This window comes from Fulmarus glacialis, unplaced genomic scaffold (genome assembly GCF_000690835.1).
Source record: "Fulmarus glacialis isolate BGI_N327 unplaced genomic scaffold, ASM69083v1 scaffold17136, whole genome shotgun sequence".
Taxonomy (NCBI): domain Eukaryota; kingdom Metazoa; phylum Chordata; class Aves; order Procellariiformes; family Procellariidae; genus Fulmarus; species Fulmarus glacialis.
Window position 1 is genome coordinate 10,020 of NW_009218936.1, and position 26,700 is coordinate 36,719.

General features: G+C 44.2%; 1 protein-coding gene across 1 annotated transcript in view; it reads right to left on the reverse strand.

The window, feature by feature from the left end:
* LOC104078533 (polypeptide N-acetylgalactosaminyltransferase 13-like) overlaps positions 1 to 26,700 on the reverse strand; it is a gene marked incomplete at its 3' end in the record, with an annotated part of 49,589 nt that overhangs the window by 2,747 nt on the left and 20,142 nt on the right. The window contains 4 exon segments of the mRNA XM_009580201.1: positions 7,204 to 7,374; positions 8,618 to 8,720; positions 8,723 to 8,815; positions 10,099 to 10,265. Coding sequence (XP_009578496.1) covers positions 7,204 to 7,374; positions 8,618 to 8,720; positions 8,723 to 8,815; positions 10,099 to 10,265 — 534 coding nt within the window.

Sequence of the window (26,700 nt, forward strand, 5' to 3'; positions counted from 1 at the left end):
TGCACCCAAGCCACAGCCCTCCTCCAGGGCGCCCGGGGCAAACCCACAGACCCGTGCACCGCCACAGGGGCTGCCCCAGGCACGGGGTTTAAGCCCAAACTGGTCCCTGCAGACGTTGCTGCGGGAGCTGCACCCCAGCCCCACAGGCATCCCCCCGACAGCAGAGCTCGGGCGCGAGGCGGGGTGACACCAGCACCCCCCGCCACCGACGGGCTTTGGCGTGAGGAGGCTGCTGAGGTCTCGGCATCCCTACGCCTGCCGGCTTTGCCGGTGAGGACCTCCGGGCACGTTAAGGTAGCTGCGGATCAAGCCTTGCCAGCCACGTTTCTGTCCTCAGCCTCAACACCAACTGCAGAGCGGGCGAGACTGGATTTTGAAAACGCGTGACGGAACGCTAGCTCAGCGCGTACGAGTACAACCGCACACAAACACGCCAGTAACGACGGTCTGTATGCAAAGGATTCGGTCACGAAAATGAACTCATTCATTCAGTTATTTAGTAAACTGGGTGGGAAGGCTGCTAGGAACGTCGGATACCCAGTGGTCAGGTTAGGCACCTGAACCCATGCAAGTGCAACGTTTCCAGCATCGGCACTTCTGCCCATTTAAAGCTCAGCTTCCGCGAGAGCTCCTGTGTTTGGAGACAGCCTTGTGCAAACACTGGCATAAAACAAGCTCCTAGAATTTTTCTGAAAAGCAAGTCAACAGCAGCAAAACGGTTTATGTGCAACGCAGAAAAAAGCTGGAAGAGGGGCTTCATGGGTGCTCCCACCTGAATCGCTTGGGCATTCCTCAGATCTTCCTTGAGCAGCTTTTGTACGTACTACATGCAACGTTAATTAGCTAACGCACACCCCTGTTTGCAGACACAACTACCGTGTCACGTTACGGGTGAGCGGGGGTGTTACACGCACACCGACCGCAGGGACGGTGCTGTGCTGCAGCGGTGGCCCTGGACGCAGCCCTGGCAGTAAGGAGCCCTCGCTTACTCTCAAACTCAGCAAATCCAGGCCATTTGCCTGCTGTGCAATTATTTCCTCTTCTGCAAGAGCCGACTATCGTTACTCCCAGAAAAAAAAACACAGTTCAGCAATGACATAATACTGGATCCTGAGTTTCCCAACACCTCATTTCTATTTTTCTCCCTGTGCTCTCAGCACTGAAAGCTCAGTTAATTAACTCTCTGTCATTTGGACAGGGCTAAACCTTCCCAGGTTTCAAAGCCGCTTTAGTGCCCTCAGCCTTGCTGGGTTTCTGCCACAAACAATACTGCTGGCTCCCCGAGCTACGCTACAAGCAAGCGGAGCAGATGGGAACGGCCGGGTGGTGCGACCCTCCGCCTGACTGGTATCCTGGAAGTTAAATACCATCTATTACGGAGCGCAAAATAAAGCTGACTCTGCAATCTTTCTTAATTGAACTGTTTTTGTGCCAGACAATTACCAATGCAAAAATACTATATTTAAAAGAAATTTTTATTATCTAGAAACCTTATAAATCTATGCAAAACTACTTACAGTGACACCAAAAGCTGTGTCAGTGCTTGGTTCACTCAGCTCCCGACCACTGGCCAAGTTCCCGTAGGACTCGCAGCGATTCACCAACGTTTTGATGAGCCTGTGCCCAGCGCTGCATGAACAAACCTCAGCTCCCACCTGCGCCGACCTCCCGTCCTTACCGAAGCGAGGAGTGCCACTGCCTTCAGGCGAATAAAATCATCCCCACCCCTCTGCCAGCCACAGAAACCCTCATCCTCTGCCTCCTCTCCTCCTTCCTCCTCTCCTTTCTATCCCTGGAGGAAGACAGTCTTTGCTTGAATGGTACAAAACTTCCCATTTTTGCAAAGAATCAGTCTTAAGCAACTTTTGAATGATGCAACTGAATTGTACGCACAGATCTGGATTTTTCTGAAACGTCATCAGCAAATGTGTATGAAAAACAGCATTTCCCTAATAACTCATTAGCTGAAATTGGAAGTGCTGAGTTTCATGCTGTAAAATGTAAGTAACTACGCACCAATATACGCCACGGATTCTCAAATAACTGAAACGCAGCAGGCAGGACTATTCTCTGTTATGTAAATTTAATGTTATACAAACAGATCTGCAGAGCTCTCACTGTAAAAACAGCTGAAACAGTAACATTAGAAAGAGTAAGGGTTCCTACAGGTTTTTTTTCAGCTTTGCGCCTATTAGCTATATTTTGCCTACTTGGAGTCATGCTAACAACTACACTAATGTGTTATGATTAACTCATCATCATTCAAACCCACTTTTAATTTTATTTTGGAGATAACGTCTGCTTCTCATTTCTGCAATTATTAGCAGCAAGCAGGATTCCTATCCCTGCACCTTTGACTTCCCGTAAGAGGAGCTGCACAAAATAAAGGTATCTCAGCAATCCCGGGTACGCTGCATCCCACCCTGCCGTGGTCCGGGGATGCCCAGGTCAGGTCTGGGAGCCCCCCAAAGCCACGTAACGTCACCTCACCCCGCGTCCTCCAGCCGCCCCGTCCTGCGCGTCCGCGCAGAGGGGTCCGACAGTCACAAGGGCAGCATCGCTAGCGAACGAGACCACTATTCGTATAGCTTACAATAAGGCTTCTACACCAGTTTCAAATACTGCTGTCCGTCACCTAGGCAGGATTAATTGTAGTCAACTCTAAGTTTAATCAGCCATAATAGTAAGACGATAAATACAATATACTCTTAATATTTGATCTTGTGTTTTTCCTCTCAGTAACTAATTTATACTTGAAAAAAGATTTTCGGGAAAAAAATATGTTTTTTCAGTATTTATAATACTAGCCTGGAGTGTCTTCAGCTTTAAAAAATTAAGGGCAAGTATGGCAATATCCATAGAAATGTGCTGTGCAGAGACTGTAAATGCCCAGCACAGAAACACTTTATGTTTTTAATACTGTAGATGCAAGAAGACAAGATGTTTGTAAACTGATCTTAGCGCAGACAAGTTCTCTATTGCCACAGGCAAAATCACAGAAGGAGAAATGAGTTCACTTAAAGACAAAGGATGTTCTGCAAAATACAAATATCGTGCAAGGACTTCTCAGTGGAAAAAGAAGAATGAAAGGTTTAGCAAGACCATTGGCTTTAGCTGGCACTACCCCCGAACATTCACCGCTGAAGCAGGGCACACCTGAGAAGAACTGCACTGCCCAGAGCTCTCTGGTTTCGTCTCTCCCAGATCTACCCACATCCACGGGATCCGCTGCAGGAAGCTTCGGCTTTAGCTCCCCCTCTGCACAGGGCAGCCAGCCAGGTTTTGCTCCCAGAGAGCCCTCTAGGAACAGAAACGGGCTTTGCACCTCAAATAACACATTCTGACAAGGTCTAATCATTTACAAAGTTTACGAAGCCGGAGGTTACTCCAGTGACAATCAGTGGAAGTTACAGCATTTACTCTGTATGGAAACAAGGTGCATCAGAACAGCAATAAATAGCCTTCGCTATTCAAACAGGAAAATAACATATATACCCACTGACGTGAGTCCTTGGGGGTTGCTGTACCTTCGGAGTAAGGAACGTGCCCCTAAAGCAACACCTGGAAGCCCCTGCAAGCTCCACGGCTCAGGTAACATCTGCACTCAAAACCACAGTTCGTATCTGATTTCTGCAAATACACCTGAAAAAATATGCTTCAACGGATCCTAACGAACCTCACAGAATGAAATATTTGACTTGACCAGCTCTGTCTCCAGGAGCAATCTTTTCTTCAGGGATTTCTTCTATTCTCCTTCCTATTCTCACTTTATAGTTTCAGTCTGAGCAAAGACACCTCATGAACTGAAAGCTCCCTGATGTTACTTTTGCTTCTGATCATTGTACATGTAAAAAAATTGTAAGTACATTTAAAAAAAAAACCAAAACCAAGAATCCCAGTATCTGATGACCACTGACTCCTATCCTCTCTTCCCCCAGGATGGGGAGTACTGAGAGGGGGTCGGGGCGAGGTGGCAAGACCTGCTGCCCGGTGCCCAGGACAACTCCCCATCATTAGCGCTGCCCACCTTCATCTACCACCTTTAAACTGGGACCGTTTGCAAACTGGAAAGACTTTTGCTACCCTTCAAAAACTCTTCGGGGAAGAGTTACCATTTTAGACTATTCTGGGAAAGGTTACGCTATCACAGTGTTAGCTGACCTGAGAGAAAACTAGACAAGGGAAGAAGAAAATGAGAACAAGAGAAGGGATGTCAGACTGGGGTTTAAGAACCAGAAGAAGAAAATAAGGGTGAAAAGTGGTAGGGACTAGGGTGCGAAGAGCAGGAATAGCACCCATGTATGGATCTGGGATCAGAACCCAATCTGTCCAAGGCAAGGCATCGTTAATTAGTACGAGAGACACCTACAAATCCCCACTGTTCTGTTTGCTAAAAATACGACGAACAATCTAACTTTTCTAATGGATGTCAGTAAGAAAGCTCTTTCACAGCTGTACTGCATGACAATTAGCTGTGGGTTTTTAATATCAGAGTCACTGAATTAATTAACCTTTTCCCACTAAATCTAGAGATTCCAACAAAGGCGGATATTTGACTCAAATACCTAACTTGGGAATTTAACAGTTCCTTTAACTCCCTAGGCAAACAAGCAAGCAGTGATTAACATCTACGAACTAGAAAGAATCAGGCACCCTCTTCGGAGAGCACAGCACCTTCTACCTCCAACTGCATTGGGGTTAATGGTCACAGCGGACGTGATGGCTGAACTCTGTTCATCCCGACTAGCAAGCTTTTATCAGTAAGCTATCCTGATCTTTTCCATAAAAATACTTACACAATAATTCAAATTATACCTAAAGAATAAATTGTATATAAAATAATTCATAGTTTGAAAATGTATGCATTATGATTTTAAATCTGAAAAGCAAAGGTAGGAATTTATCAATGTTGTTATGGAAGATAAATATTTTGAGTAAAACTTTTGTCAATTACATGGATTTTTAATGTAACAAAAAGCAGAATTTGAGTGCAACGGTTATATCACGCACACATGCACACAAACATGTTTTGTATTCTATACCTATTCCATTGATTACAAAGAAAAAATATGAATAAAGACATATTCAATCTACATGAGACTGAAATAATGATACAGAATGGGGAAAGCAACATGGAATAAAAAAAATGAACTCACCAATTTGTTTCTAAATTGCTGATATGGGTTAGGCTTTTGTTTATTTTTATCCCCCCATTTTTTGAATATTCAAGGTGGCAGCAGCTGCCAAAACCATTCTTAACTTAGCTGAAATATGGTACTTTTTCTCTTTGGATGCAGAATTTGTGGTTCTGTTTCTGACACCTCCGGACTGATCTACCGCCGCAGTCTCTTGGACTGCGTTTGATAAGCATTTCGAAATACTAGCTAGCACTGAAAGCAGCCGATGACTTATTAAATGTTGTTTGCTATAGGAAGGCCGTTACAGCCAGGCAGCTCCACGGCTCACTTGCTTTGCCGGTTCCCCTCCCATCAGCTAAAAGGGAAAACGAAACAGGGAGCACCTTCTTCTGACACCAAAGAGACTGAAATGCCTCCACGATGTGGTCAGAAAGGGCACCTGTAAGGCTAAAAGCCGGCACTTTGGTTTGAAGCCAGCACAGTTACACACCCTCAGAGCCGCCTCTTCGCTCTGAAGCACTTGTGCAAGTGATAATCACGGGACACGTGGCACTTGGCATTAACCTGACTCCCTCGCCCACGCTCTGCTCACTAACACCCACCTTACTAGGAGATCCCAAGAATCCCAGGCAATCACCAGCCAAAAGCTGGGGCGGGGGGGAAGGTATTTTTTTGTTTTAATAATTTTAAGAGTCAGTTACATGTCTGATTCTGGATTAACGTTAAGTGCTACTCCATTTCAAGATAAGGAAAGAAGAACTGGGATTTGCATTTCTTTGAAAACTCCCCGTGCCTGTGAATCGGTTCAGCGCAGGAGAGACGGGATGAACGGAGCACAGCGAGTGACACGGTGGGAGCAGCAGCCAGCGCGGCATGAGGCTCTGCAGCTCGTTAGGATCATTAACTCTACCAATTTTAACGCACACCTCAGCTTTAATGAAATAGCTGCTGGCAGACTTCACAGCTGAGTGATAATATTTTAGATCATGAGAAAAACAGTTCTCTCGACTCAAGAGCAGCTTCATCCCCCCTCTGCTAGCGACAGGGTCCGCTCCTGCCCCTGGGGACCCCGCTTGCTCTCCCTGAGATCGTTTCCTGAGAACAAAATCTAAAAAAGTCCAGCCCTTCCCTGACTCCAGGCTTTGAAGGACACGAAGTGACAGATTTTGGCCATTTTCTGGCATAAGGAATTTTGAAAGGCTCTTCTTCGCCCATCCACTGCCTTACCTGGAAGTGTTTCGCACAGCTGTGCTGTGACTGCTGTCCCCTGAGTTGGCTCTCCCTTTATCTGCCTGTTGCGCACAATCGGGGGTATGCAGGACTGGAATTCTGTCCACTTCATCATGGCTCTCAGACAGGTTTGAAACCATTACATCCACTTGTGAAAGCTTTTTTTTTAAAAAACTTTTCATGAAGACCACAGAAGCTATTAGAGCTGAGCAGATAACCCATTGCAAGTAATTTATTCGATTTGTTCTGTTTCGGCTTCATTTAAAATTTTTCTAGAGGTTTTGTTACAGTCCGTGGTTTGAACAATTAAATGAGGGAGGTCAGGAATGATCATGGGAATTCAGGACGTACCCTTAGATCATTTTTGACTCAGTGTGCACAGTCATCAATTTTATTTTCTAGGCAATAAAAGCATGCATTTTAAGTGCAAACCATCATAATGGAATACTTGGGTTCAATGTTCAAAAACGTGTATTTCAGAAATATGTTCTAATATTTGCCTTAAATTATGAAAAACCAGTAACATCTGTGAACACAAGGTCAACAGGCTATTTGAGGAAAACAAACATAGAGGGAACGTAAAGAGCAAGTAATATTTTGAATTACTGAATGTTGAAAAGAAGATACAAATGAGTTTTCTCAGCTCTGATAACTACATTGCAGCTTTAAGAACAGGTCAGATTTTGGTCTTCTCTACCCTGAACAGCGTGCCACAACTATCTGGCATGCATTCTCTGACACTGCAGCAAAATCTTAGGTATTAAGCATTATTATCTACATAAACAAGTACACAGCAGAGTCAAACAGCAGAGTACTCTTGATTCACTCTCCTCACCTCACAGGCAAGGTCCTGTCTCCTTTCCGCCTGTCCATCTCTCTCTGGGGAACCGGATACCAGCGAAAGTTAAGTTTCCAGTTAAACCCTCCGTAAGTCATATCCGATCCAGCCATGTATTCAAACGTGTCATCGCTGATCACATCAATGATTGGGCAGACGACAGTTTTCCTGTAAGAAAAAAATCGGCTGTTTTTAAACGAAATATTTTTTCCTGTTAGTATGCTGAACATTGCACTTATTTTGAGGCTTCTCTGCATAAAACCCCATTTACCACCGCTCTGTGCAGGTCTTCTCCCCCAGGAACGAGGTCGTGCAAAATTCCCCTTCTCTGCTGCCCGCGACTTTTTGGGCACACCGACTCCTCGCTGCGCTCCCGAGAGCTGAAAGCTGCCAACACCCGACCCTGCCCGGCTCCCGCTCCTCTGCCAGATCCTCTCCGAACGGCAGGAGCGACTGCCGCAGGCTTCACCCCAGCAGCACTAACGACGTCGTACTGACAAGTGCCTTACACGACAGAGTTTTCCTGGACACCTTTCTGAGACTGGCAGCGTCAGGACAGACACGACAGGCGCTATTTTTGCTCGTGGCTGCAGGACTCGAGCAGCGGGGTTTTTTTTAATCACGCGTGCATGAGTGTCTCGTGGAGCACCTGCAACGCGTTCCATGAAGGAGAACACATCCCGTCTCCCACGTGTGCACTCAGGCAGGCCGGCGCTGCCCACGCGTGCGCGGCGGCTCCTCCATCGAGCAGGGCAAGGACCTCGGCTGCTGCAACACTGCCGGGGAGGAGAGCACGGCTTTTGGGTCTCACTTGCAGGGCCTTTATGCACTTATGCACAAAAAAGGGGAAAATTGCATCATCTACCGCAATAAAAAAAAAAAAAAAAAAGGGGGGGAAAAAAAAAAAAAAAGGGGGGGAAAAAAAAAAAAAAAGGGGGGGAAAAAAAAAAAAAAAGGGGGGGAAAAAAAAAAAAAAAGGGGGAAAAAAAGAAAAGAAATCAAAAAGAAGAGTGCCAATTTCACAGAGCATTGGAGGTCACGCAGACAAAAATTCATGCCTGGTAAAAAGAAGGGACAAAGGTGGCCATCAGGGTGGGAGACACCTAGACCCTGGGAAAGTAAATGGCACAAGTTGCTATTATTACTGGCATTATTATTCTGACTGTCAACAACAAAAATCCTGCTGTAAGAATCAAAAGCTTATTGTATATTTATTTAGAAATTAGATTTTGACACAAGTATTAGAGAACACTATCTTCCTGATAAATTTGAAAAAAAAAAAAAAAAATCTTCATTTTCAGATCAATGAATTGTTTTCATTTCTATTTTTTAGCAGCACAATGAAACCAAGGAATGGCCTGGAGGCAGGAGGCAGGTCCCCCGCACCGGGACGCGGCTGAGCCACCCTTACCTGTCCTCCTTTATCCTGGCCAGCAGCGGCTCGAGCCAGCCCAGGGTGCACTCGCAGTGCGCGTCCAGGAACGTTATCACCTGCCCTTTAGAGGCTGCAAAAGCGCGCGGATCAGTCCTGACCTCTGCTCCATCCGAATGATTTTTATTGAGACTTCCAGATTTTTCACATAATTCTCTAATGAGGCCTTCAAAAACTCTGCAAAGATAATTGGAAAAAAAAACAGAACAACAACATTATTTTTAGCTAGGTTCAGCAACTCCAAATATAGCCCCGGAGTTTATGCGTCATGCTCGGCTCCCCAAGGACTGCCATGCACGAACACTGCCATAACATGGGAAATGCACTTTGACGTATTTAGAGTTTTTCTGAAGACTGAGAGCTGAGCTATGGAGGTTCACACCGGCACTCTGTTCACTGCAGCCCCACGGAAACCAGCCCATGCACACACACGCACCTGCAGAGCATCTATGAAAACATCACAGAAATTTTAAATGTCGTGATCAGTGTCCTTGAAATAAACCAGCAATCAATACTGAGTGCAAAAGGATTAGACTTTTGCTAATTTGTCTTTGGTTAAATACAAATACAGCTATTTTTGATGAATTTCACCATTTGAGCCCTTCAGGAATCCAAAACTTTGCTTTTAGGTGAAATTGTAGTTACTTGGGCTAAAGTCTTCCTTCACCTTCTGGCACAGAGGAACATACTTGTTTTCTGAAACAGGGAAATCCAGGAGAGTAGAGTTAAGTTAATGCTACATGGGGCAGAAATAAAGGACGGCTTAGCTTGCGCCCTCTGTCTCATGAACAGTTGCAGCTATATGTTGTATTTGCCATTATCTACATTTGGCTACTCCAGGAAAATTTATCAGTCCACTAATTCCATTTATAGAATGTAACGTGATTCCTTTTCCAGGTAATATCAGTTTCATACGCAGACAGTTTTCTTCCTAAACCCTGGGTTTAAAAAAAAAAAAAATTAAAAAAAAAAAAAAAGAGAGAAGAAAAAAGCCAAGACCAAAAGAAATGAACCACAAATATGAGAAATACAAGGAAATTGGCTCAGTTTGGACATTCAGGAACACCTGAAACACAGAACAGGGGGTTTTTGAGAGACAGCAAGAGAGAGACAGAGAGGGATGTGAAAAAGGACTGTCTTTTACAGTAATACGAAATGATAAACCAGAAGTGCAAAAAAGCACTAACGAAATTCTGGATAGGAGCACTGTATATATGACTTACAACCTGATAACCAACCTTTGGCTCTGTTACTACCCGAAAGCGCACTTTAACTCTGCCCGTACCTACTAGAGTCCATTTGCTGCTGGCCCCAGCAGCGATGCGAGACGCTCGGCGAGGGGCGCAGGTCCGGCTCCGCGCCGAGGGAAGGGAGCTGCGCTTCACAACCCTTTCTGCAGGATCCTCAAACGCGGCACCGAAACAACAGGCGGAATGGGACTCCTCTCTCCCAAAACCTACCTCTCTCGCTGGCATCGTCCACCAGGATGATTTCAGAAAGCAGGCGGTGCGGCGAGCGATTGATAACGCTGTAGACGGTCCGAAGCAGAGTACTCCAGGCTTCGTTGTGAAACACAATAACTACGCTTGTGTTGGGCAGTTCGTCGGGGTAGACTTTTGTCTTGCACCTGCCCAAAAATACAGAATAAAAACAGAAGAAAAGGGAGGTTAATCTTTAAGAAAGTCCCTAAAGAGCTCTACCGATGGGACAGCCTGGATAAGGGGCTTCAAGCCCGTTGAGCAGGATACATTTCAAACCGGTTACTGATCTCTTCAAGCTCCCAAGCCAGAAGCCCAGAGGCAATTTCAAATCCTGTTTTCTTGCTAAGAAAACACAGCGAAGTATCCAGAGGAACGCACACCGCTGCGTTCACAGCTCCCTCAGACTCCGATCTCCTCGCTCCCGCTTGGCACGCCGAGAAATCGGCATCCAGCAGCCTCAGCCCCAGCGTGCCCTGGCACGGCAAGCAGAAAACCCTTAGCTGCACACAGGACGTGGGGCAACCAACACAAAGTGTATCGAGCGGTTACACTTAGGTCAAATAAGTCTTTTATTGCGAAAAGTCCCAAATTCTACGGTTTGAAGCGCACACGCCTCCGAGAACTTCCCATCTTTGGTGGTTTCTCAAAAAGAAGAAAAGAATTACTGTTTTCTAGAGCACACTCTATGCCCATGCAACAGAAGAACTAGAGGTCAGTAATTTCACCTATTTTTGGAAAATGTAGAAATTAAGGCAAAGTGAGCAACAGACACCAAACACTGCTGATTTTGTGGAAGCAAATTAAAGCTATTTGCAAAAGACAACCCAAAATTCTGTATATTTGTTGCAGATCTTGGACACATTTCAGAAATACAAACATGCCTACATCAACCTGTCAACACAGGTCAAGTCATGTCACTCAAACACACTTAATATGGATTTTTAACCGTTGTGACTTAAAATCATTTCCACTTTTTTTTTTGCTGTTTTGCTATTGTTTGATTTTCTGGCTCTGCTGTCACCACCGTGACCCCGGTTCAGGAAAGCCCTTCCAGACGGGAGCGGTGAGCGTGCACGTACTTTCTTCAGCAGCCGCACACACACACTAGTGAACTGAACCGCATGTAAAGTGAGAAGAAATTACGTATGCGCTTCTTAGCGCATCTTCTTTGTAATACCACAAATTTGAAGCTTCCCTAAAAAATTCTAAATTAGTGAGTTATTCATTAGCATTTACATACCTTATATTCTCTGACTGTGACACGGGCTCAGCATATCACTTTTGTCTGTGTTATCTGAAAAATCCAGCAGCCCCAGTGCAGCACTTGTTCAGGAGTAGCCTCCTCCTTACAGAAAACTTCTCTATCAAGGGCCAAGAGAATGAATGAATAAGGTCCCTGAAGACAAGTCAGCTTGCCCATACAGTTCCTTTCTTAAACATCATCTACCATAACAAAACTCTCTTTAACCTTTTCTTCTGCCTCACTGACATTTAAAGAAAAATAGATAAAACAACATCGTGACCACAGCTTTCAAAGTACAAGGTGAGGAGAGAATACAGAAGAATGCAGAGTATCACTGATTTCTACGGCACAGGTAAAAGGTTTGTGGTGTACATATATATACACAACGACCTATATATATGTGTGTACGCACATCTACATGTAATATGTGTATATATATACACACATATATATACACATATATATACACACACATATAAGTCATTGGTAACCAGATCTGACAGCAGAAAGTCCGATGCTAATAGTGGCTATACATATATAAAAACATATACAGACACACACCCCAGTCCTGACATCAATTAGATGAGGACCACTGAAGTTTGCTGGTAGCCATTCCACCTTCACAACTTCAGCAATCTAATTAATTGTACAACTATCCATCAATTACAAGTTAGATTCAAGAGTTCAGACAAACAAGTCCTTTACTAGTTATCATCCACAATGACACCCTCTGTTTACCCAGAGGTGTCAAAAGGAGGGTGAGCCCAGCAGGACACTCTGTCCAAAAAAAGACATTTCAAATTTATTTGTTTCCAAGGCACAGTAAAACTTTTCCTCGCACATGTAATTGTTCTTGGAAGGCGTCTCAAGTCAACCCTGGCATCTGTAAGTCGGAGATCAAAGACTGAAAACCAGAAAGGCTGTATTACAAAGCTCAGTGCTGTTTACGTTCAGAGTTGTCTTCCAGAGCTTAACGTCATACTTCAAAGCATATACAAAGCTGTTTTAAAATATTCAGATGCACGTCAGTAGTGAAATGAGACAAAGAAAAAGGTATTTCCTTGTTTGCAGTTTAACACCAATTTTGTAGTGCAAGTGGAGTATTAAGGAACAGAATGTTTATCATCATGTAGTATTTGCCAGGATCTTCGGTGTTTTTACTATTAATCTCATTATTCTCCAAGGTATCTTACGGTATCCAGAGAAGCTAAGGGCTAGAAGAGGTGAGGACACTCATGAAGAGGTCGCGTGTCCTATGTTTTGCAGCAGACAGATCAATCTAAATGATCGTAAATCTGGTCATAAAAATCCATGAACAGCATCTTTACTGCATGTATATGTCCTCCTTCAAAATTTTCACAATGACCCTACATCAGATACTGTACCGTAAAGGAATCCTTCTCTTTTTATTACATTTGTCTCTATCCAGACCAAAAGACTCTGCTGCCCGTCCCTCCTGTGATTTCACAGACAATTTCATGGTGGGATTATCCTCTGCGGAGGAGGATTATTCAATTTCAGATGAGCTCATTCTGTAGATCTGCTACGTATAGTTCCCCAGGTACATCAAGCAACGTATGGGGATTTGTTGATATCGCATCTGCTCATCAGAGACTAAATTAAATCTATTCACTTTGTTTAATTTGGGTCATTTGATTTCAGCAGAAAATGTAAATGCTGGTAGTTTGTCTCTATTATAGCATTAAATCATTGCGTACCCATAGTTTATTAGGCGTTACTGCAGCACTAACCCACCCAGGGGAACGTTTAGTCCAGCCTCGATGGCAAGCTGTGCCCTGTGCTGACCTCCACAACACGCAGAAAACCAGAGAGTCAGAAAAACAGACAGGCACTCCAAGAGGAGCAGCTCCACAACAAATTTTGTCTGCTTTCTGGGAGTTTCTGGAAACCCACTTGCACTAATGGAGAGTTGGTTTGGCAAAACGGAGGCCAAGGGCAAGACGTTAACTAGGCATCAGCACTGTGAACAACGGGCACTCACAGTCCCCGCTCTGACACCAGGAGTGAGGTCTGCTGAGATTTTTAGATATATTTTGGGGTTGTTTATATTTGTGTTTTCGCTATCATACAGGTACAAGTTTTTGAGCTCCCTCTAAAGCCATGAGCACAACATAGATTACGACAACCTGAGTTATTTGGGCAATATGCTGATTCTGGCCACTTTGGCTGCAAGAGAAACACAAACTGTCACAGGACAGCAATACGTTAACCTCACCTTAAAGATGAGTAACATTTCAGGGCAGGAGCTCAAGGCGTATTTCATGTTGCGTTATGTTTTATTTCTTAGAGTATTCCTTCCTTCCTCCCTTGGAAAGTTTTCACCAGAGGAAGACAGTGACTTGAGGACCAAATTTTAAAAAAGCAACTGCTCTGGACTTGGCAAACTCTGCACAGACAAGAAGTCATTAGAGCTTGTTAATTGATGAGTGTGTGTGTAACACAGCTGACTCCTGCACTGATCAGCGGGAAGACTCGAGTCCAGAACCATCAGTCCCATGGCGAAAACATTTATTGCTTGAATTAAACAAAAAACATCCTTAGCTCGTTGACATAACTGTTACACACCTAACACCAGAGAGCTGCCACTTTATTTCCCACCGACGAGGCACAGTGCTCCATTTACCCTTACACACGCACTGCTGTCCTGGGTCCTATTTCGGCATTTCCTAGCAAGCAGCAACAGCACCGCTCCGCGGGGAGCCTGCTGCGTCCAGCTCGTTAGTTAAAGACGACGGAGATGAAGTAAGGAGGCAGCAGGAGATACAGAGACTGAAATACCGACTGGCGTGAGGCTGGGACTGCTCTGGATGCTTTTACCAACGTGCCTTTGCTCTCTGGCGAAAGCGAGACATTGATTAATTTTCACTAAACTCACTCAAAGCAATTTTCATGAGCATTTGATTCACTTTAAAAGTTAAACAACTAAGATCAGTAATAATACAACCATACGCTGGGTGTATAATCACTATTCTTGCTCTTAAAGTAATTCCATTGCCATTTACAAGATGTGCAATGGAAAATAATCACAATCTGTACAAATGTGACTAATTTGTACCCTGCCCCACCCCGCCCCCCTCGTTCCTGGCTGCTACGGCCACGCTCCGAACCCGATGCTCGTGACACCATACACGCGGGCTGATTCACCTCTCCAAGATACCCCCAAGCCCACCTCTCGGCCAGTTTTTCTGCACGGTCAGTGAACGAATGCGGCGCACGGGTGGCCAGGGAGATGCTAGGGATGGTGCAGGACCAGCAGGAGAAGGGCACGGCCGGGAGAGACCCGGCGTACTGAAACCTCCCCTTGCCAGCCACAGCGAGCCAACGGCCGCTCCGCTCCTCTGCTTTCCCTCAACGACTGCAGCAACAAATTCACAGCTTGCCGCTGTAGATCAGCTCTCGCATCCCCACTACGTCCAAGAGCACCCACCCAGGGACCGTCTTCTGGGCTGAGTACCGTGGTGGAGCGCATCCTGCGAGAGGGGTAACGTCTCGGGGACGGGGGCTCTGCAGTGCCCGCGTCCTTCCCCGGGGAAGGCTCAGTGGCCACCGATTCCCGTTCCGCCCTTGCAGCACACCCCTTATGGTGCTTCAGCCCCAAACAGACACCCGCCTAACGCTCTGCTCGCTTGAGAGTGTTTGTAAGCACACGGAAGATAAAAACCTTTCACCTCCCTTTACTGAAATGATGACAGTGACTCACGCTGCATTTTTTCTAATTCAAAAATACACCACGCGCTGAAGAAGCGATAAATAAGTCATCTGCTATTCACACGCTATCAAAGACACGGGCTCCCTCTCCGCCACCCCTGCACTATTTACAATGCATACTGATTGTTCAACGTACACTGACACTGGAAGTACCTTCCCAGAAACACTGGGTTTTCTCATGCAGTCATCAAATGTTACTTTATGAATACACATGAAGGAAATACAGCTGTTTAAATGTGAGAAAAACACATTTTCCAAGATGAATAACATGGAAACAGAGTGAGACTACCTATTTGCCATCCTTCCCATCGGCTGTGTGCAAATGACGTGAGCGTTAAGGGTTGCCCTGTGATTTTATCCCTTCCAGAATTGTCTTGAAGCTCTCAGGGAAGCAAACTCAAGGCAAAAGATCATGCATGAAAGCAAAGAATTTGGAGGGGAAAAAATGAGAATATAACTATTATATACAATTTATTATGTAGTATTTTTTATATGATGCATTTGGGAACGTATAGAACTGGGTTAAATATTTGTAGTTTATATGACTAGAGGGATTTTCATGATTATTTAGTCATTACCTTTTATTGCTTTGCTTTAGTGAAAATACGAAAGATTAACACCCATAAAGAAACAGCTGGTAATGCAGATCACTGGTGTGGTTCCTCTACGAGACCAGATTTACTGTATACTCCAGTGCCAACGGGGCACTGGAAACCAGTCTGTCTGTGGAGCAGTGAGTGACGGGTGTGCAAGGGCTGCAAGGCAGAACGATGCGCCTTGGGGGCTGCACTCCCACAGGCGGCGAGGCAAGGCAGGCGAGTTGTAGAGGAGGTTCAGAGCCAAGTGAGGACAACAGAAAGACGGAACAGCCTGGAAATCAAGCGAAATGGAGGAGCTGTTGGTCAGAATACCGAGAGGGGATCCCGAATTCCAGGCATAGACAGACTGAGAAACTGGTAACAGCGCACGCTGCGGTCTTCGGTAATCGGAGACGGGGGAAGTGAAGGACAGGGACGGGGAGAGAACAGGGGTGAATGCACCATTTCCCAGCCCTAAATTAATAAACTCTTGACTTGCCGCACACTGCATCTCTGTCTCTGCCTTTAATTCATATTTATGTTCTGATTAATATTACATGTGCAACAGTGCCAGTATATTTATTCAGGTATCTAACATATATAGGTTTATATATATTTATATAAGTATGTATGTATACAGTTTTATTTATCTATACCTACATTAAAACCTACATACATGCACATATGAAACCTTAACTTATCCCTGTGGGTTAGCAAGGTCTCCCTCCTCACAGAAAGGTAGTTACTATTTATGATAAATAATATTCTTGAATATACTGATGCAATACTAGATTGCACTGGATTCATGATTTCCAGTATCTGAAAGTATCTGATTGTGCAAAATCACTAATGCGTGCAGTAAGTAGATAACATCTGAAAGAAATGTAAGCAAGCTCCTCACTTCTTCTTTGCCTTAGTGACATGTAATTTCTCTTTTTGCACTTGTTTGTTTCGCTTCTTAGTTCCTGTCTCTTTCCCCATTGAATCCTTGCATTTTAAAATTAGTCCAGTTTAAAAACCTGCTACGTGATATCACAACCTGCTGCTGTATTTCTTTCCAGCTAGTATGACCATCTTGAATATTACCCACTACCTCATTAATTCTCAGCTGTGAGCTGAATGCTACGCCGGGAGGTGATTCGGGAAAGCTGCTGGACGCTGCAGAAGTTTTCCGTCAGCCCAAAGGCAGCACTGCTGGGGCAGGGGGCACGCACCTACTTCTTCCTATTTGCAGTGTACCGCAGCAATGATCTTAGTGCATCCCATTTCCTGAGCACCGACGGCTAACGTCAGCTAATGCAACCACAAACCATCCGCTGGGCCAAGGCAGCCGCTATCCCTCTACAGACCGACACCCTGCCTCCACCATCATCGGTGAGACACGGTACAAGGTCATAGCTCAAAAATTGAAAGCGGTATCAAGACATGAGAAACGCTCACTCCTAATTTCACAGTAATGCACATAAAGACCCATAGCGAAGAGCGGCGTAAGCAGAAGTGATGAATTTATCGTTATGCAGCAAGATCCTCTGCGAAACTGCCTGTTAAAAATGGCAACGCTGCAGTTAAGCAAACTGCCAAAACGTTAGAAGTTATAAAGCAAACTAAATCAATAAATTCATCTTTTTATAGGTGTGGTTACCTTCCAGTGAACTTTATACCTTGGAGTTGTTTTACTGTCTTAATTTAGCATCATGTTCACAGATGTTATTTTTGAAGAATGATCAAGAATAATTTCATGCCAAATGGAAGAGTTCACCTTTAAACAGCTTGTCACACGTACTAAAACAACTCCATGTATGTAAACGTGTTCTTACTTGGAATAATATCGCACATGCCAATTCTTAGGAAAACGTTTACCAGTTCCCAAATGAGCTCAGGGAAACTCAAGTATTTCTAGGACAACTTAAACGCTAGTATTTTTAACGTAGGGCGCTCGGTCCCCAGGGGCTGGCGCAGGGCAGGGCGGTGGGGGAGCGCCTGTGCCAGGTCGGCAACCTCAGCTGGAGCGAGGAAGCGGTAGATGTTGGACAACCTTAACTATCCTCGATGCCTCTGAATTCAGGGATTTCATTTTGAAAGCTGTCCCTGCGGCAAAGCGCTCCAGCTCAGCTATACAATACTGTCAAAAGCCTTCCAAAAGTTCCTGATCGTATCTCGATGAGTGCCACAGAAGTTTTCTCTGGAAAGCAAGCGGAGGGATGACCCGAAAGGATCAACAGTTTCAACAGGCAGAGACCCAACAAGGGTAGACCCTGCTGCACCACCAGTATTTGCCTGTCACCATCCCTCATCCTTCTCCCCCCTCCCAGCACCTTCCCAGTGAAAACAGACCGCAAGAGACACCCTGAAAAGATTATGAGACTGCTTATCGTGACAGACCACCTCTAGGTTATTTTGGTGTTTAAATCTCACAGCTGATGGCTGGTGTGGATTAACTGCTCTGTAATGGTGCCTTTTCTGTGGCATACTGCTCCCGTTGCAATGAGGCATTTAAAAAATGCCTCTAGATCGCCAATTCAGGAAAGGCCCCTTTCCCTCTCGGAAGGCTCCGCAGTATCCCACACCAACACCAGTTTTGCCGTATGAAGAACCACAGCTCAAGGCTCAAGAAGAAGCCGTCCCTGGGACCTCGCAGCGCGCTGTCCCCGCGCAGCCACGTGCCTTCCTGCCTCGGGAAGCATTTCTTCAGCAGTCACTGATATCTCCTGAGCCGCTGGATGCCCTCAAGAAACACTCAGAAACAGCCTGAGATGTTCCCATCAGCACCGATCACCAACGCTGGCATCCTGGGCATCTACCCGTGCGTTCACTCACAGCGTTTCTCCAACGTCACCCCACAGCTCTGTGGCACAAGGGCTGAAATTCAGGCATACCTCTTGTTATCATGAAATGCAGAAAGCCTGAAATCTGCCATTTCTCGTTACCCCCCATGCCAGTGCCCCCTGAGAGCAAGTCAGCACGCAGTCTCGATGCTCCGGTATTACTCACCTTTGCGGAGATGAAGGCATCACTGCTTAGCGAAGCTGGCAGCCAGTCATGTTTCTTCATCTCCCTCTAGACCTGAAACATGCCACCATCGCGTTCAGATACCTCACAAGATGCCAAATCGTATCAATGCATATTGATGTTATGCCAAGGCACATTAAGATGCTTTCTTCTATGCTAATAGCACATAACGAATCTTATTTGTGCTCTGCTGCATGCTTTCGAGAGCGCACTTGTGTATCGCGTTATTCCAGTGGGACAGTGTTGGTATCCACAGAAATACTCAAAGTATTTCCATCTTCCTCTAATCTTGAACAGGATTTAAAAACATAAGGAAAGGTGCACTTAATTTAAAAAAATATCCCAGCAAAACAACAGCTTATTTAACATTCAGCAGTAATGGAAGGCTATTTCTGGTTTCCCTCCACAAAGAACGGCAACCAAAACCCCCACCTCTCTTTGCTGAAGTGGTTTTGAAACACCAAGTACCTCACGGGAAGCCAAATGCAGCACTGGCGTAACTCCAGCCATCAGAGCTGCTAAAACATCCTACAGACCTCTCCAAAGCCGGGCCGTGGGCCAGCACTGTTACGGAAAACTACAGTTAGGGAATACTTCCATATCACAAACTTCCCCTTCAAAACTGTTAATTGTGCCATATGCAGATCACCACTGCTCGTTTTTGGGTTTTCGTTTTGCTTTCTAAAGATCACACGTTGGAGGTGCAGATCACCACTGCTCGTTTTTGCGTTTTGGTTTTGCTTTCTAAAGATCACACGTTGGAGTGTAAGTTAACTACCCCCAGTAAGCAATAATTTATTTCTAGAGTAAGTGATAACCCTTGTACTATGGGAATCCTATTGCCTGAAATGGTCTCCTCCTATTTAGCTTAAATAAAACCTGTAAGTTACTTAGGGAAATTGAAAGCGCGAAAATGAAATATATGGTACGGTATTATGAACAGAAGAAATGACTGTTTGAGTGTTCGAGTTCCCTGCCAGAACAGCATTAATTTAAGCTTGATGTGTTGTGCCTCCCCTTTGCCACAACCCCCGGCAACTCCCGGCTCTGCAGGAGCTGCGGACGAGGCTGTGTCCGACAGCTCTATGAAGAACCCTCACTCTCAACCCAGAGAAATAACGCATTACCCCGAGAGATTCTGCTCCAGCATTTCAATGCACACAGCTTTAAACACTACTTTAATAAACTTGCATAAATCGCACCAGTTCATATTTTAAACTGAAATTTATGCAAATGAAAGGTAAATAGAAAATAATTGAACAGGAATTTATTTCACTTAGAGGAAAGTAGAACTGTGCCAGAACTGCATCTACATTGTCTTACTGAATTTTACTGTACCAAAATACTCCAAAGCTAACCAATTCTTCTATCCAGCAGATGATGGATGTGAAAATACCTTAGGAAAATTGTTCTTTGGCGTTTCATTACAGACTATAAACAGGTTTGCAGCTTGTGGGAGCAAAGACCCTTCACTCACACCTTCAGCTATCACGAAGCTTTGGGCATACCCTTGAATATCAAGTCTTCCTTGGGGATGTTCAACCCCAAGCTCCATTTTAATATTTTAGAAGTTACTTCAGCAGTCATTTACTAAATCTCAAAGTTCCTTTCATGTTTGATGAAGAACGCAATAATACAGCACTGTATTATTAAAAGCAAACAACATAGCATAGAGAGGGCTACTTCTTTTTCAGAGGACAATACTAGAGGCCCCTTTGTACTTTCTCCACTTTTTCCAGTAAAAATCAAAGATCTGTAATGGAAATTACAGATCAGATCTGATAAGGCTTTCTTGGATGGCTTTTTATCATTAATCATTAACGTTGTTCCATTTTTTATTATATCACTGCTGGATCTTCCTTGAAATTCGCCGAGATAACCTAAACTTCCCCTACTTGCTAAAATATTTTTCAAAATATGTTAACAAGTATTAACTTTGAATCCCCAAATGTCTTACTCATATCTGCAATAAAGGATATAAGAAACAAAGTAGTCATTTTCACATGCTTCTGTTTTCAGGCAGCTCTGGAGCGCCCAGCTAAGGGGTGGAATTCTGCACCTCACTGCTCCTGTGCTGCCATCCCCCACATCCCCCCCTCTGAACGAACGGCCGGTCAGCGCACCCTGTACCTTCGCCAGGATTAGTACTGTACTATAAAGCAAGTCAAGAGCAGTAAGTCAGCAGACTTCTGGAATTCTCCAAATACAGATTTCAGAATTCAAACGGCTTTTTCCAGCCTGCACACACTACCACATAAATTACTGGGAAATGACTTTTTTAAATTGCGTTGTTACTTGCAACAATAATGCATAAAATTCTAATGGAGTTTATGGGATAAGGTAGAGAGTAGCCGATTTCTCTGAATGAATGCACATAACCAAGGTGAAGGACAGCTTCCATCAGGGAAGACATAAAACAGGAGCATGAATTTCCTGTACAGGCTTATTTCCTGACATTCTCACAACTATTTCAGATTACCCCTTTGCAACAAATTTTCTCTACGCGCCACAAGCAGTTTCAAAAAACAAGACCACACTGCCAGCAGAGTGGGACAGATACCCCAAAACAGAAGTTGCCCAGTGTAACATCCACCATGACCAGATAGAGCAGAAGAGAAGCCCACCTGGGTGGTGGCCAGAGCTTCTTCTGCAGGGCCAGGACTGCCTCGGACAGATGCTTTCAACTGGTCTTCATTTCTGCTTGAAGTTAATAGGAGGCACCCTGCGATGCCAAAGCCCTCTACATACCTGCTGATAAAAACTGAACCGAGGTTCTTTAATGCTTTGACTGCCCATGCTTACTGCTCACTGCCGGCAGAAATGAGCTTGTATTGATGACCTGGCTGCAGAAGCATCATCTGACAGGCTGCATGGCCGAGATGGCATTTGCTTGTCTCACTGTCCATTCTCTTTAAAAAAACAAAACAACAACAAAAAAAAAGGGTAACAACATGGTTTAATCATTAAGGACTCTTGTTTTATTAAAGAAACTGATCAGTTTGTTTCTTGCTGCGGAATACAATTTTGCAGGCTCTTCTCACTTCTCAATTGAATCTATAGACTCATTCCCACATTCCCCTTACAGGCACGTATGAAAGCTGAACTTTGTTCCTCACAACAACTGGTTGAGCCAACAGCAGCAATCGCAGTAACCACCCGCTTCTGAGCCTTGACTTGCCAGGCAAAGGGGACGGCTCTACACGAAGGAAGCAATTTCATGCTCGAACAGCCTTGCGCTATTAAATCAGAAAATTGAGTTACAGCCACTTCACGGGGTGGACCCTGCTGCCAGCGAGGGTCGGGATCAGCCTGCGGGTACACGGGGGAACTGCCCTGGGACGAGCTGCTGAAAGAAACGCAGAACTGATAAAAAACTGATTTACGAGAAATTTGCATCTTTTAGAAAATACTACATATTTTCCCAAAGCACATACCACATGAAGGCTAAATACCTCCCAGTTTAACTTATCACTGTTACATTATTTAGGGTATTTACAGGAAAACTAGGAAGGTGCTTATCCTTGCAATGTGGATAGCCTTGACGTACTTCAAAAATGTGAAATAGCCATGTATTTTTAAAAGATAAGCCATGCCAATCAAAATCTTCAATTAAGGACCCTCACCATCTCCATTTTCAAAGGTGTGGGGGAAAAGCTGCCTGCCAGCTGCCCTGCAGACTCTCTGGGAGAAGATACGATGGGAAGGAGACAAGGTCCCATCAGGGCTGACTTCCAAGACAGCCTGCAAATTCATTACTAGGAAAAAAAAAAATGAGAACAATACCTGCCAAGCAACACTGGGATTCTCCTTTCTTTTATACGAACTGTTTAAGCATTTACTAGTATTCAAAGCCACTTGAAGCCATAAATAATGGAAATAAAAATCTCTTCTTTAGATCAATTTTTCTACAAATAAAATAACCCTTTATACTTAGTAGAGTGATATTTTGGGGGCCCTCTCTAGTAAGGCCACTATCCCAAGCTGACAGCAGTGCTGCCAGGAACTGGTTTTCTATTATTTTAACACTAAGGAAGGAGCCGACTTCTATTTTACAATCGTATCTCCTCACATTAACTGCCCTACTCCAAAGCAGACTGCAGTCCACGTGAAACAACGTGTCAACAAGAAGTAGGTTTATCTTTCTGGAAATCAAAGTCTTTGGAAGTTCTCTGAATAAAGGACGTCTTCAAAGATTCATGTGTACGAATGTCTACATTCGTGTCTACAAATAAATGCCAGTGCTAAGTATAAAGAACTAAATAGGTCAACAGCCAAAACCACTTACACAACCTCCAGATGCAATCCCTTCTCTCTAGCAGCTTTTCTGCTCCTTTGGTACACCTCCAGACGTAGAGAAGTTTAATCCATTTTCAGATTCACAAGAGTAAGCCGATTCCATCTAAATGAGTTGTATAAATATACCTCTAGTGAGTATTCACATTTTCTTCTCTTCTTACGCATGGGTGCTTTGCTGATGGTTGTTTGAATCAAAAATCCTCCCTTTGTACCCGCGGCGGCTCTGTCACATGCAGCAGGCTTCACTTGGCACACACACACGTATAGATAACATTCCTACCTATGCTTTGCTCATTCCTAGTTAAGAGCACAAATAACTAACTGCCAATCCGATAAATTAATGTGAAGAACCAGCATTTTTTGCTGAACAGTAACAGTGTAAAGCAAAGCAGACTGCTGCTCTGCCTTGCCCGTGGCTCCTGGGAGCGACCCAAAGCCCACCTGGGCAGACAGGCTCCAACAGCTCTCGAGCGCCAGCAGAGACCAGAGGTTTCCCTGCATCGATTACCCTCTATCAAAGCTAGGACAGCAGCAAATTGTTAATTTTAGGAGCAACCTTGCATGTAAGAATCTCGTGGCAGTTGCTATTGCTTTGGCAAAGGGGGAAATCGAGAGTTCGACAATTAGAAAGAAGTTAGTAAAACGGCAAGCTAGTAACGAAAGGGCTATGAGCATTTCTTGAGTTACAGCTGCACCTCATTAGGCTTCCAATGCGCACGGCCACAGCACAAGTAATGAATAAAGAACCTGGTGAGGTTCATTATAGCTGCCTTTAGAAACACCAGCTACTAAATGGTTAGAAAAGGTAAGTGGATTTTCCCAAAATACACCAAGATGCTCCACAGCGAGGACACGTTTTGCAAATGCCAACTTAGGGTTATCTGGAAGTAAGACCAAAAGACCTCCTCTCCCTTCCTGAGCCTAGCCAAGCTAACTGGAGTTGAGGCACACTCCCAAGACAGGTCCTGCCTCTGCTCCAGCGAGCAGCGTGAACTGGGACCGGCATCACACGGTCACAACAGCGCTGACCGCGAGAAGGGAATCAAACCCCAGCTTTTACGGGAGAAACAGCAGCAAAGGGGAAATAGCCACAAATTTTAATTGTTCCTTTTGTTTTATGAAAGTACAGATGGAAGACTCACGAAACCAGTTTAGAAGCCATCTGTTGACTCATGAACACATTTTTCTCATTGCTGGAGAACTACTTTTCTTTTTTTAATCTTAACAGTCTTTAGCTAATTTATACATTGGGAATTGGCTTTGATCTTACACAGATTACCTGTATGTACTTTCTTTCCCCACTGGCAGTCACCCTGGGTGATTCCCCCCCCCAAACAAGGTAGAATAATTTCTAAACTGTCATTTCAAAGTAATTTCTAGCCAAAACTAATTACTGATTTCTCCCTGAGCCTTCTTGTTCATGGGTGGTTTATAGTTTCTCTATGCGTAGCTGTATATACACAGTAAAATCTTAAAAAATAAATTAGCTTTTAATTATATGAAGCTGTAAGCAGATAAACCTGGCAACGAAGGAATCTTACGTACTTTATCCACCACGACTTAGAGCTGGAAAAAGAACTAATACAACACTTTCTGGTGCAAGACAAACAGATTAGATGTGAACATCACAAAATAAAACAATTTATTCTCCCTTATGAGGGCTAAATTGCATGAAGAACAAATAGTGGTCTCGCCAAAAAAAAAAAAAAAAAAAATCTAATCAAAGCTTCCTGCCCTGTAACACGGAGCTCGCGGCACTGAAGGATTTTCACAGATGTTTCACAAAGGAAATATTCACAGGCAGCGACTGCCGCTTCTACACTACTTCTTCCAGAGCCTTTCTCCCCCATCCTGGGACCACCTGTCAAGGTTTTTGCTTTGAAGAAGCCAACACAAAACTGTGGCACTGAGTTCAAGCCACAATTACTATTTAGAAAATCGTAACGCGAGTTTGTTTCTGATCAGAAATGTGTGCTCATAAGCACATACAGACACACACAAAGGTCAACCTAAATTTCAGTAAGAAAATCCAATTATAATGGTTTAGCAATTTGTAGAATAGCACTTGCAACCTTACTCATCCAGAAAAGACTGAAGATGGATTTCTTCCCTTGCCAGAGAAAATACTTAGAAATAAAATTAAACATTTCTATGTTGAACTAAATTGGGTTTAAGGTTTAATCAATAGCTACTTCAAATTAGACCTGACACTGATTAAAATCTTCAAGTTGGCCATTACCAACAGAACTCAGGCAATCGAGGGACATTCTTTGGTAGACAACACTAGACGTCACGGGAAGCAAGTTAAACTTAGTGTGACAGTCTCATTCATTAGCTGGAATTACAATATCAAGCCAGGAGCAGCGATGCAATGGGATTCAGCCGTACTGTTTCGTGACAGCACACGGGAGGTGGATTTTGTGGTCTCCTGGTGAGAGAACTCATTCCTACAGAAGTCAGAGCAAACTCCCGTTGACCTCATGGAAGTCAGGACATCACATCAGGTCTACGCACAAACATCCCTGTTTGGGAGAAGGACGAGACAAGAGATAGAAGCCTTATTTCACAAAACTGTAAAGGGAATTTCTCATTAGCCAGCAACCAACCCAGCCTTCCCTGTCTTCCTGCAACTCATAAAATGAAGCTTTTTTTAAGAAATCTAACATTTTTCCTTAGGGAAAAAGTCTCCCTCATCTTACAAGCACAAGTACTGTGGTTGCAATGTAAATCCAGAATTAGCTCACAGTCATCAAACATTTAATCAGAAACAGCGAGTCATAAAAGGTTTCAGGAGCTCTTTCATCTGCTAATGTGAAAAAAATTAAGATTCCCTCAGATTTTTTTTTTCCCTCTTAAATATGTGTTTCTTATTTAGACTCTTATGACACCTACACACCCTCCCCCCTCCATTTCCCACAGCACTGCTTTGATCATCTGGAGGCACCACAGCAGCAACGATCCCAAACAGCGAGAGCCCCGGTACTATCTGCCGCTGCGGGGTACGAGTGCCAAGCTGCGGAGGAGAGCGGAAAGGGCTGACGAGCATCTTTGATCCTTACTCCACGCCTGTACGCTGCAGATCGACTCCCAGAAGGAGTCTCCCAAAGGGCTGTGTAGACAGCGGCAGCCTTGGCAAAGCACGAGAAACCTGGACACCCACGGCAAGAGGACGGGATAAAATTGCCCATAAAAAGTACAGCGAGGACCGAAGAGGGAAAAGGAATGAAGAAGGCCATACAGGAACAGAATGGGAATGGGTTAATTTTATATATATAAAATACACGTGAAATACATATATAAAATACATATACACCCCCCACAACAATGAAAAAGCTAGCATGTCAGTGTACTGCTTCCCTTTCACTGCCCTCTTCCCAATGACTTTGCCAATAAATGTGCTGTAGCATAACTGAAGAATAATTTCTAGAATGAGAAATTACAACCAGACTCTTCTTTTTCTTGGGCTGTTTGTTTCTTATCAGAATTCTTACTTCTATTTATAGAGATTCATTTGCTACATGGACATAATATTAGAATGCACAAATCTAAATAATTCTCGTAGAGAGATAAAGGCAGTGGCAAATCTCACCAGGAGATGACACTTTGCATTGAGGGTTAAACCACAGTTGGAAATCATAAAACCTTCTAAACACAGGACAAATGGGTAAGCTGAGGTTTTATTTTCATTGAAGACTGGGTGGGAAGTCGGACACATCGTCTTCTGCT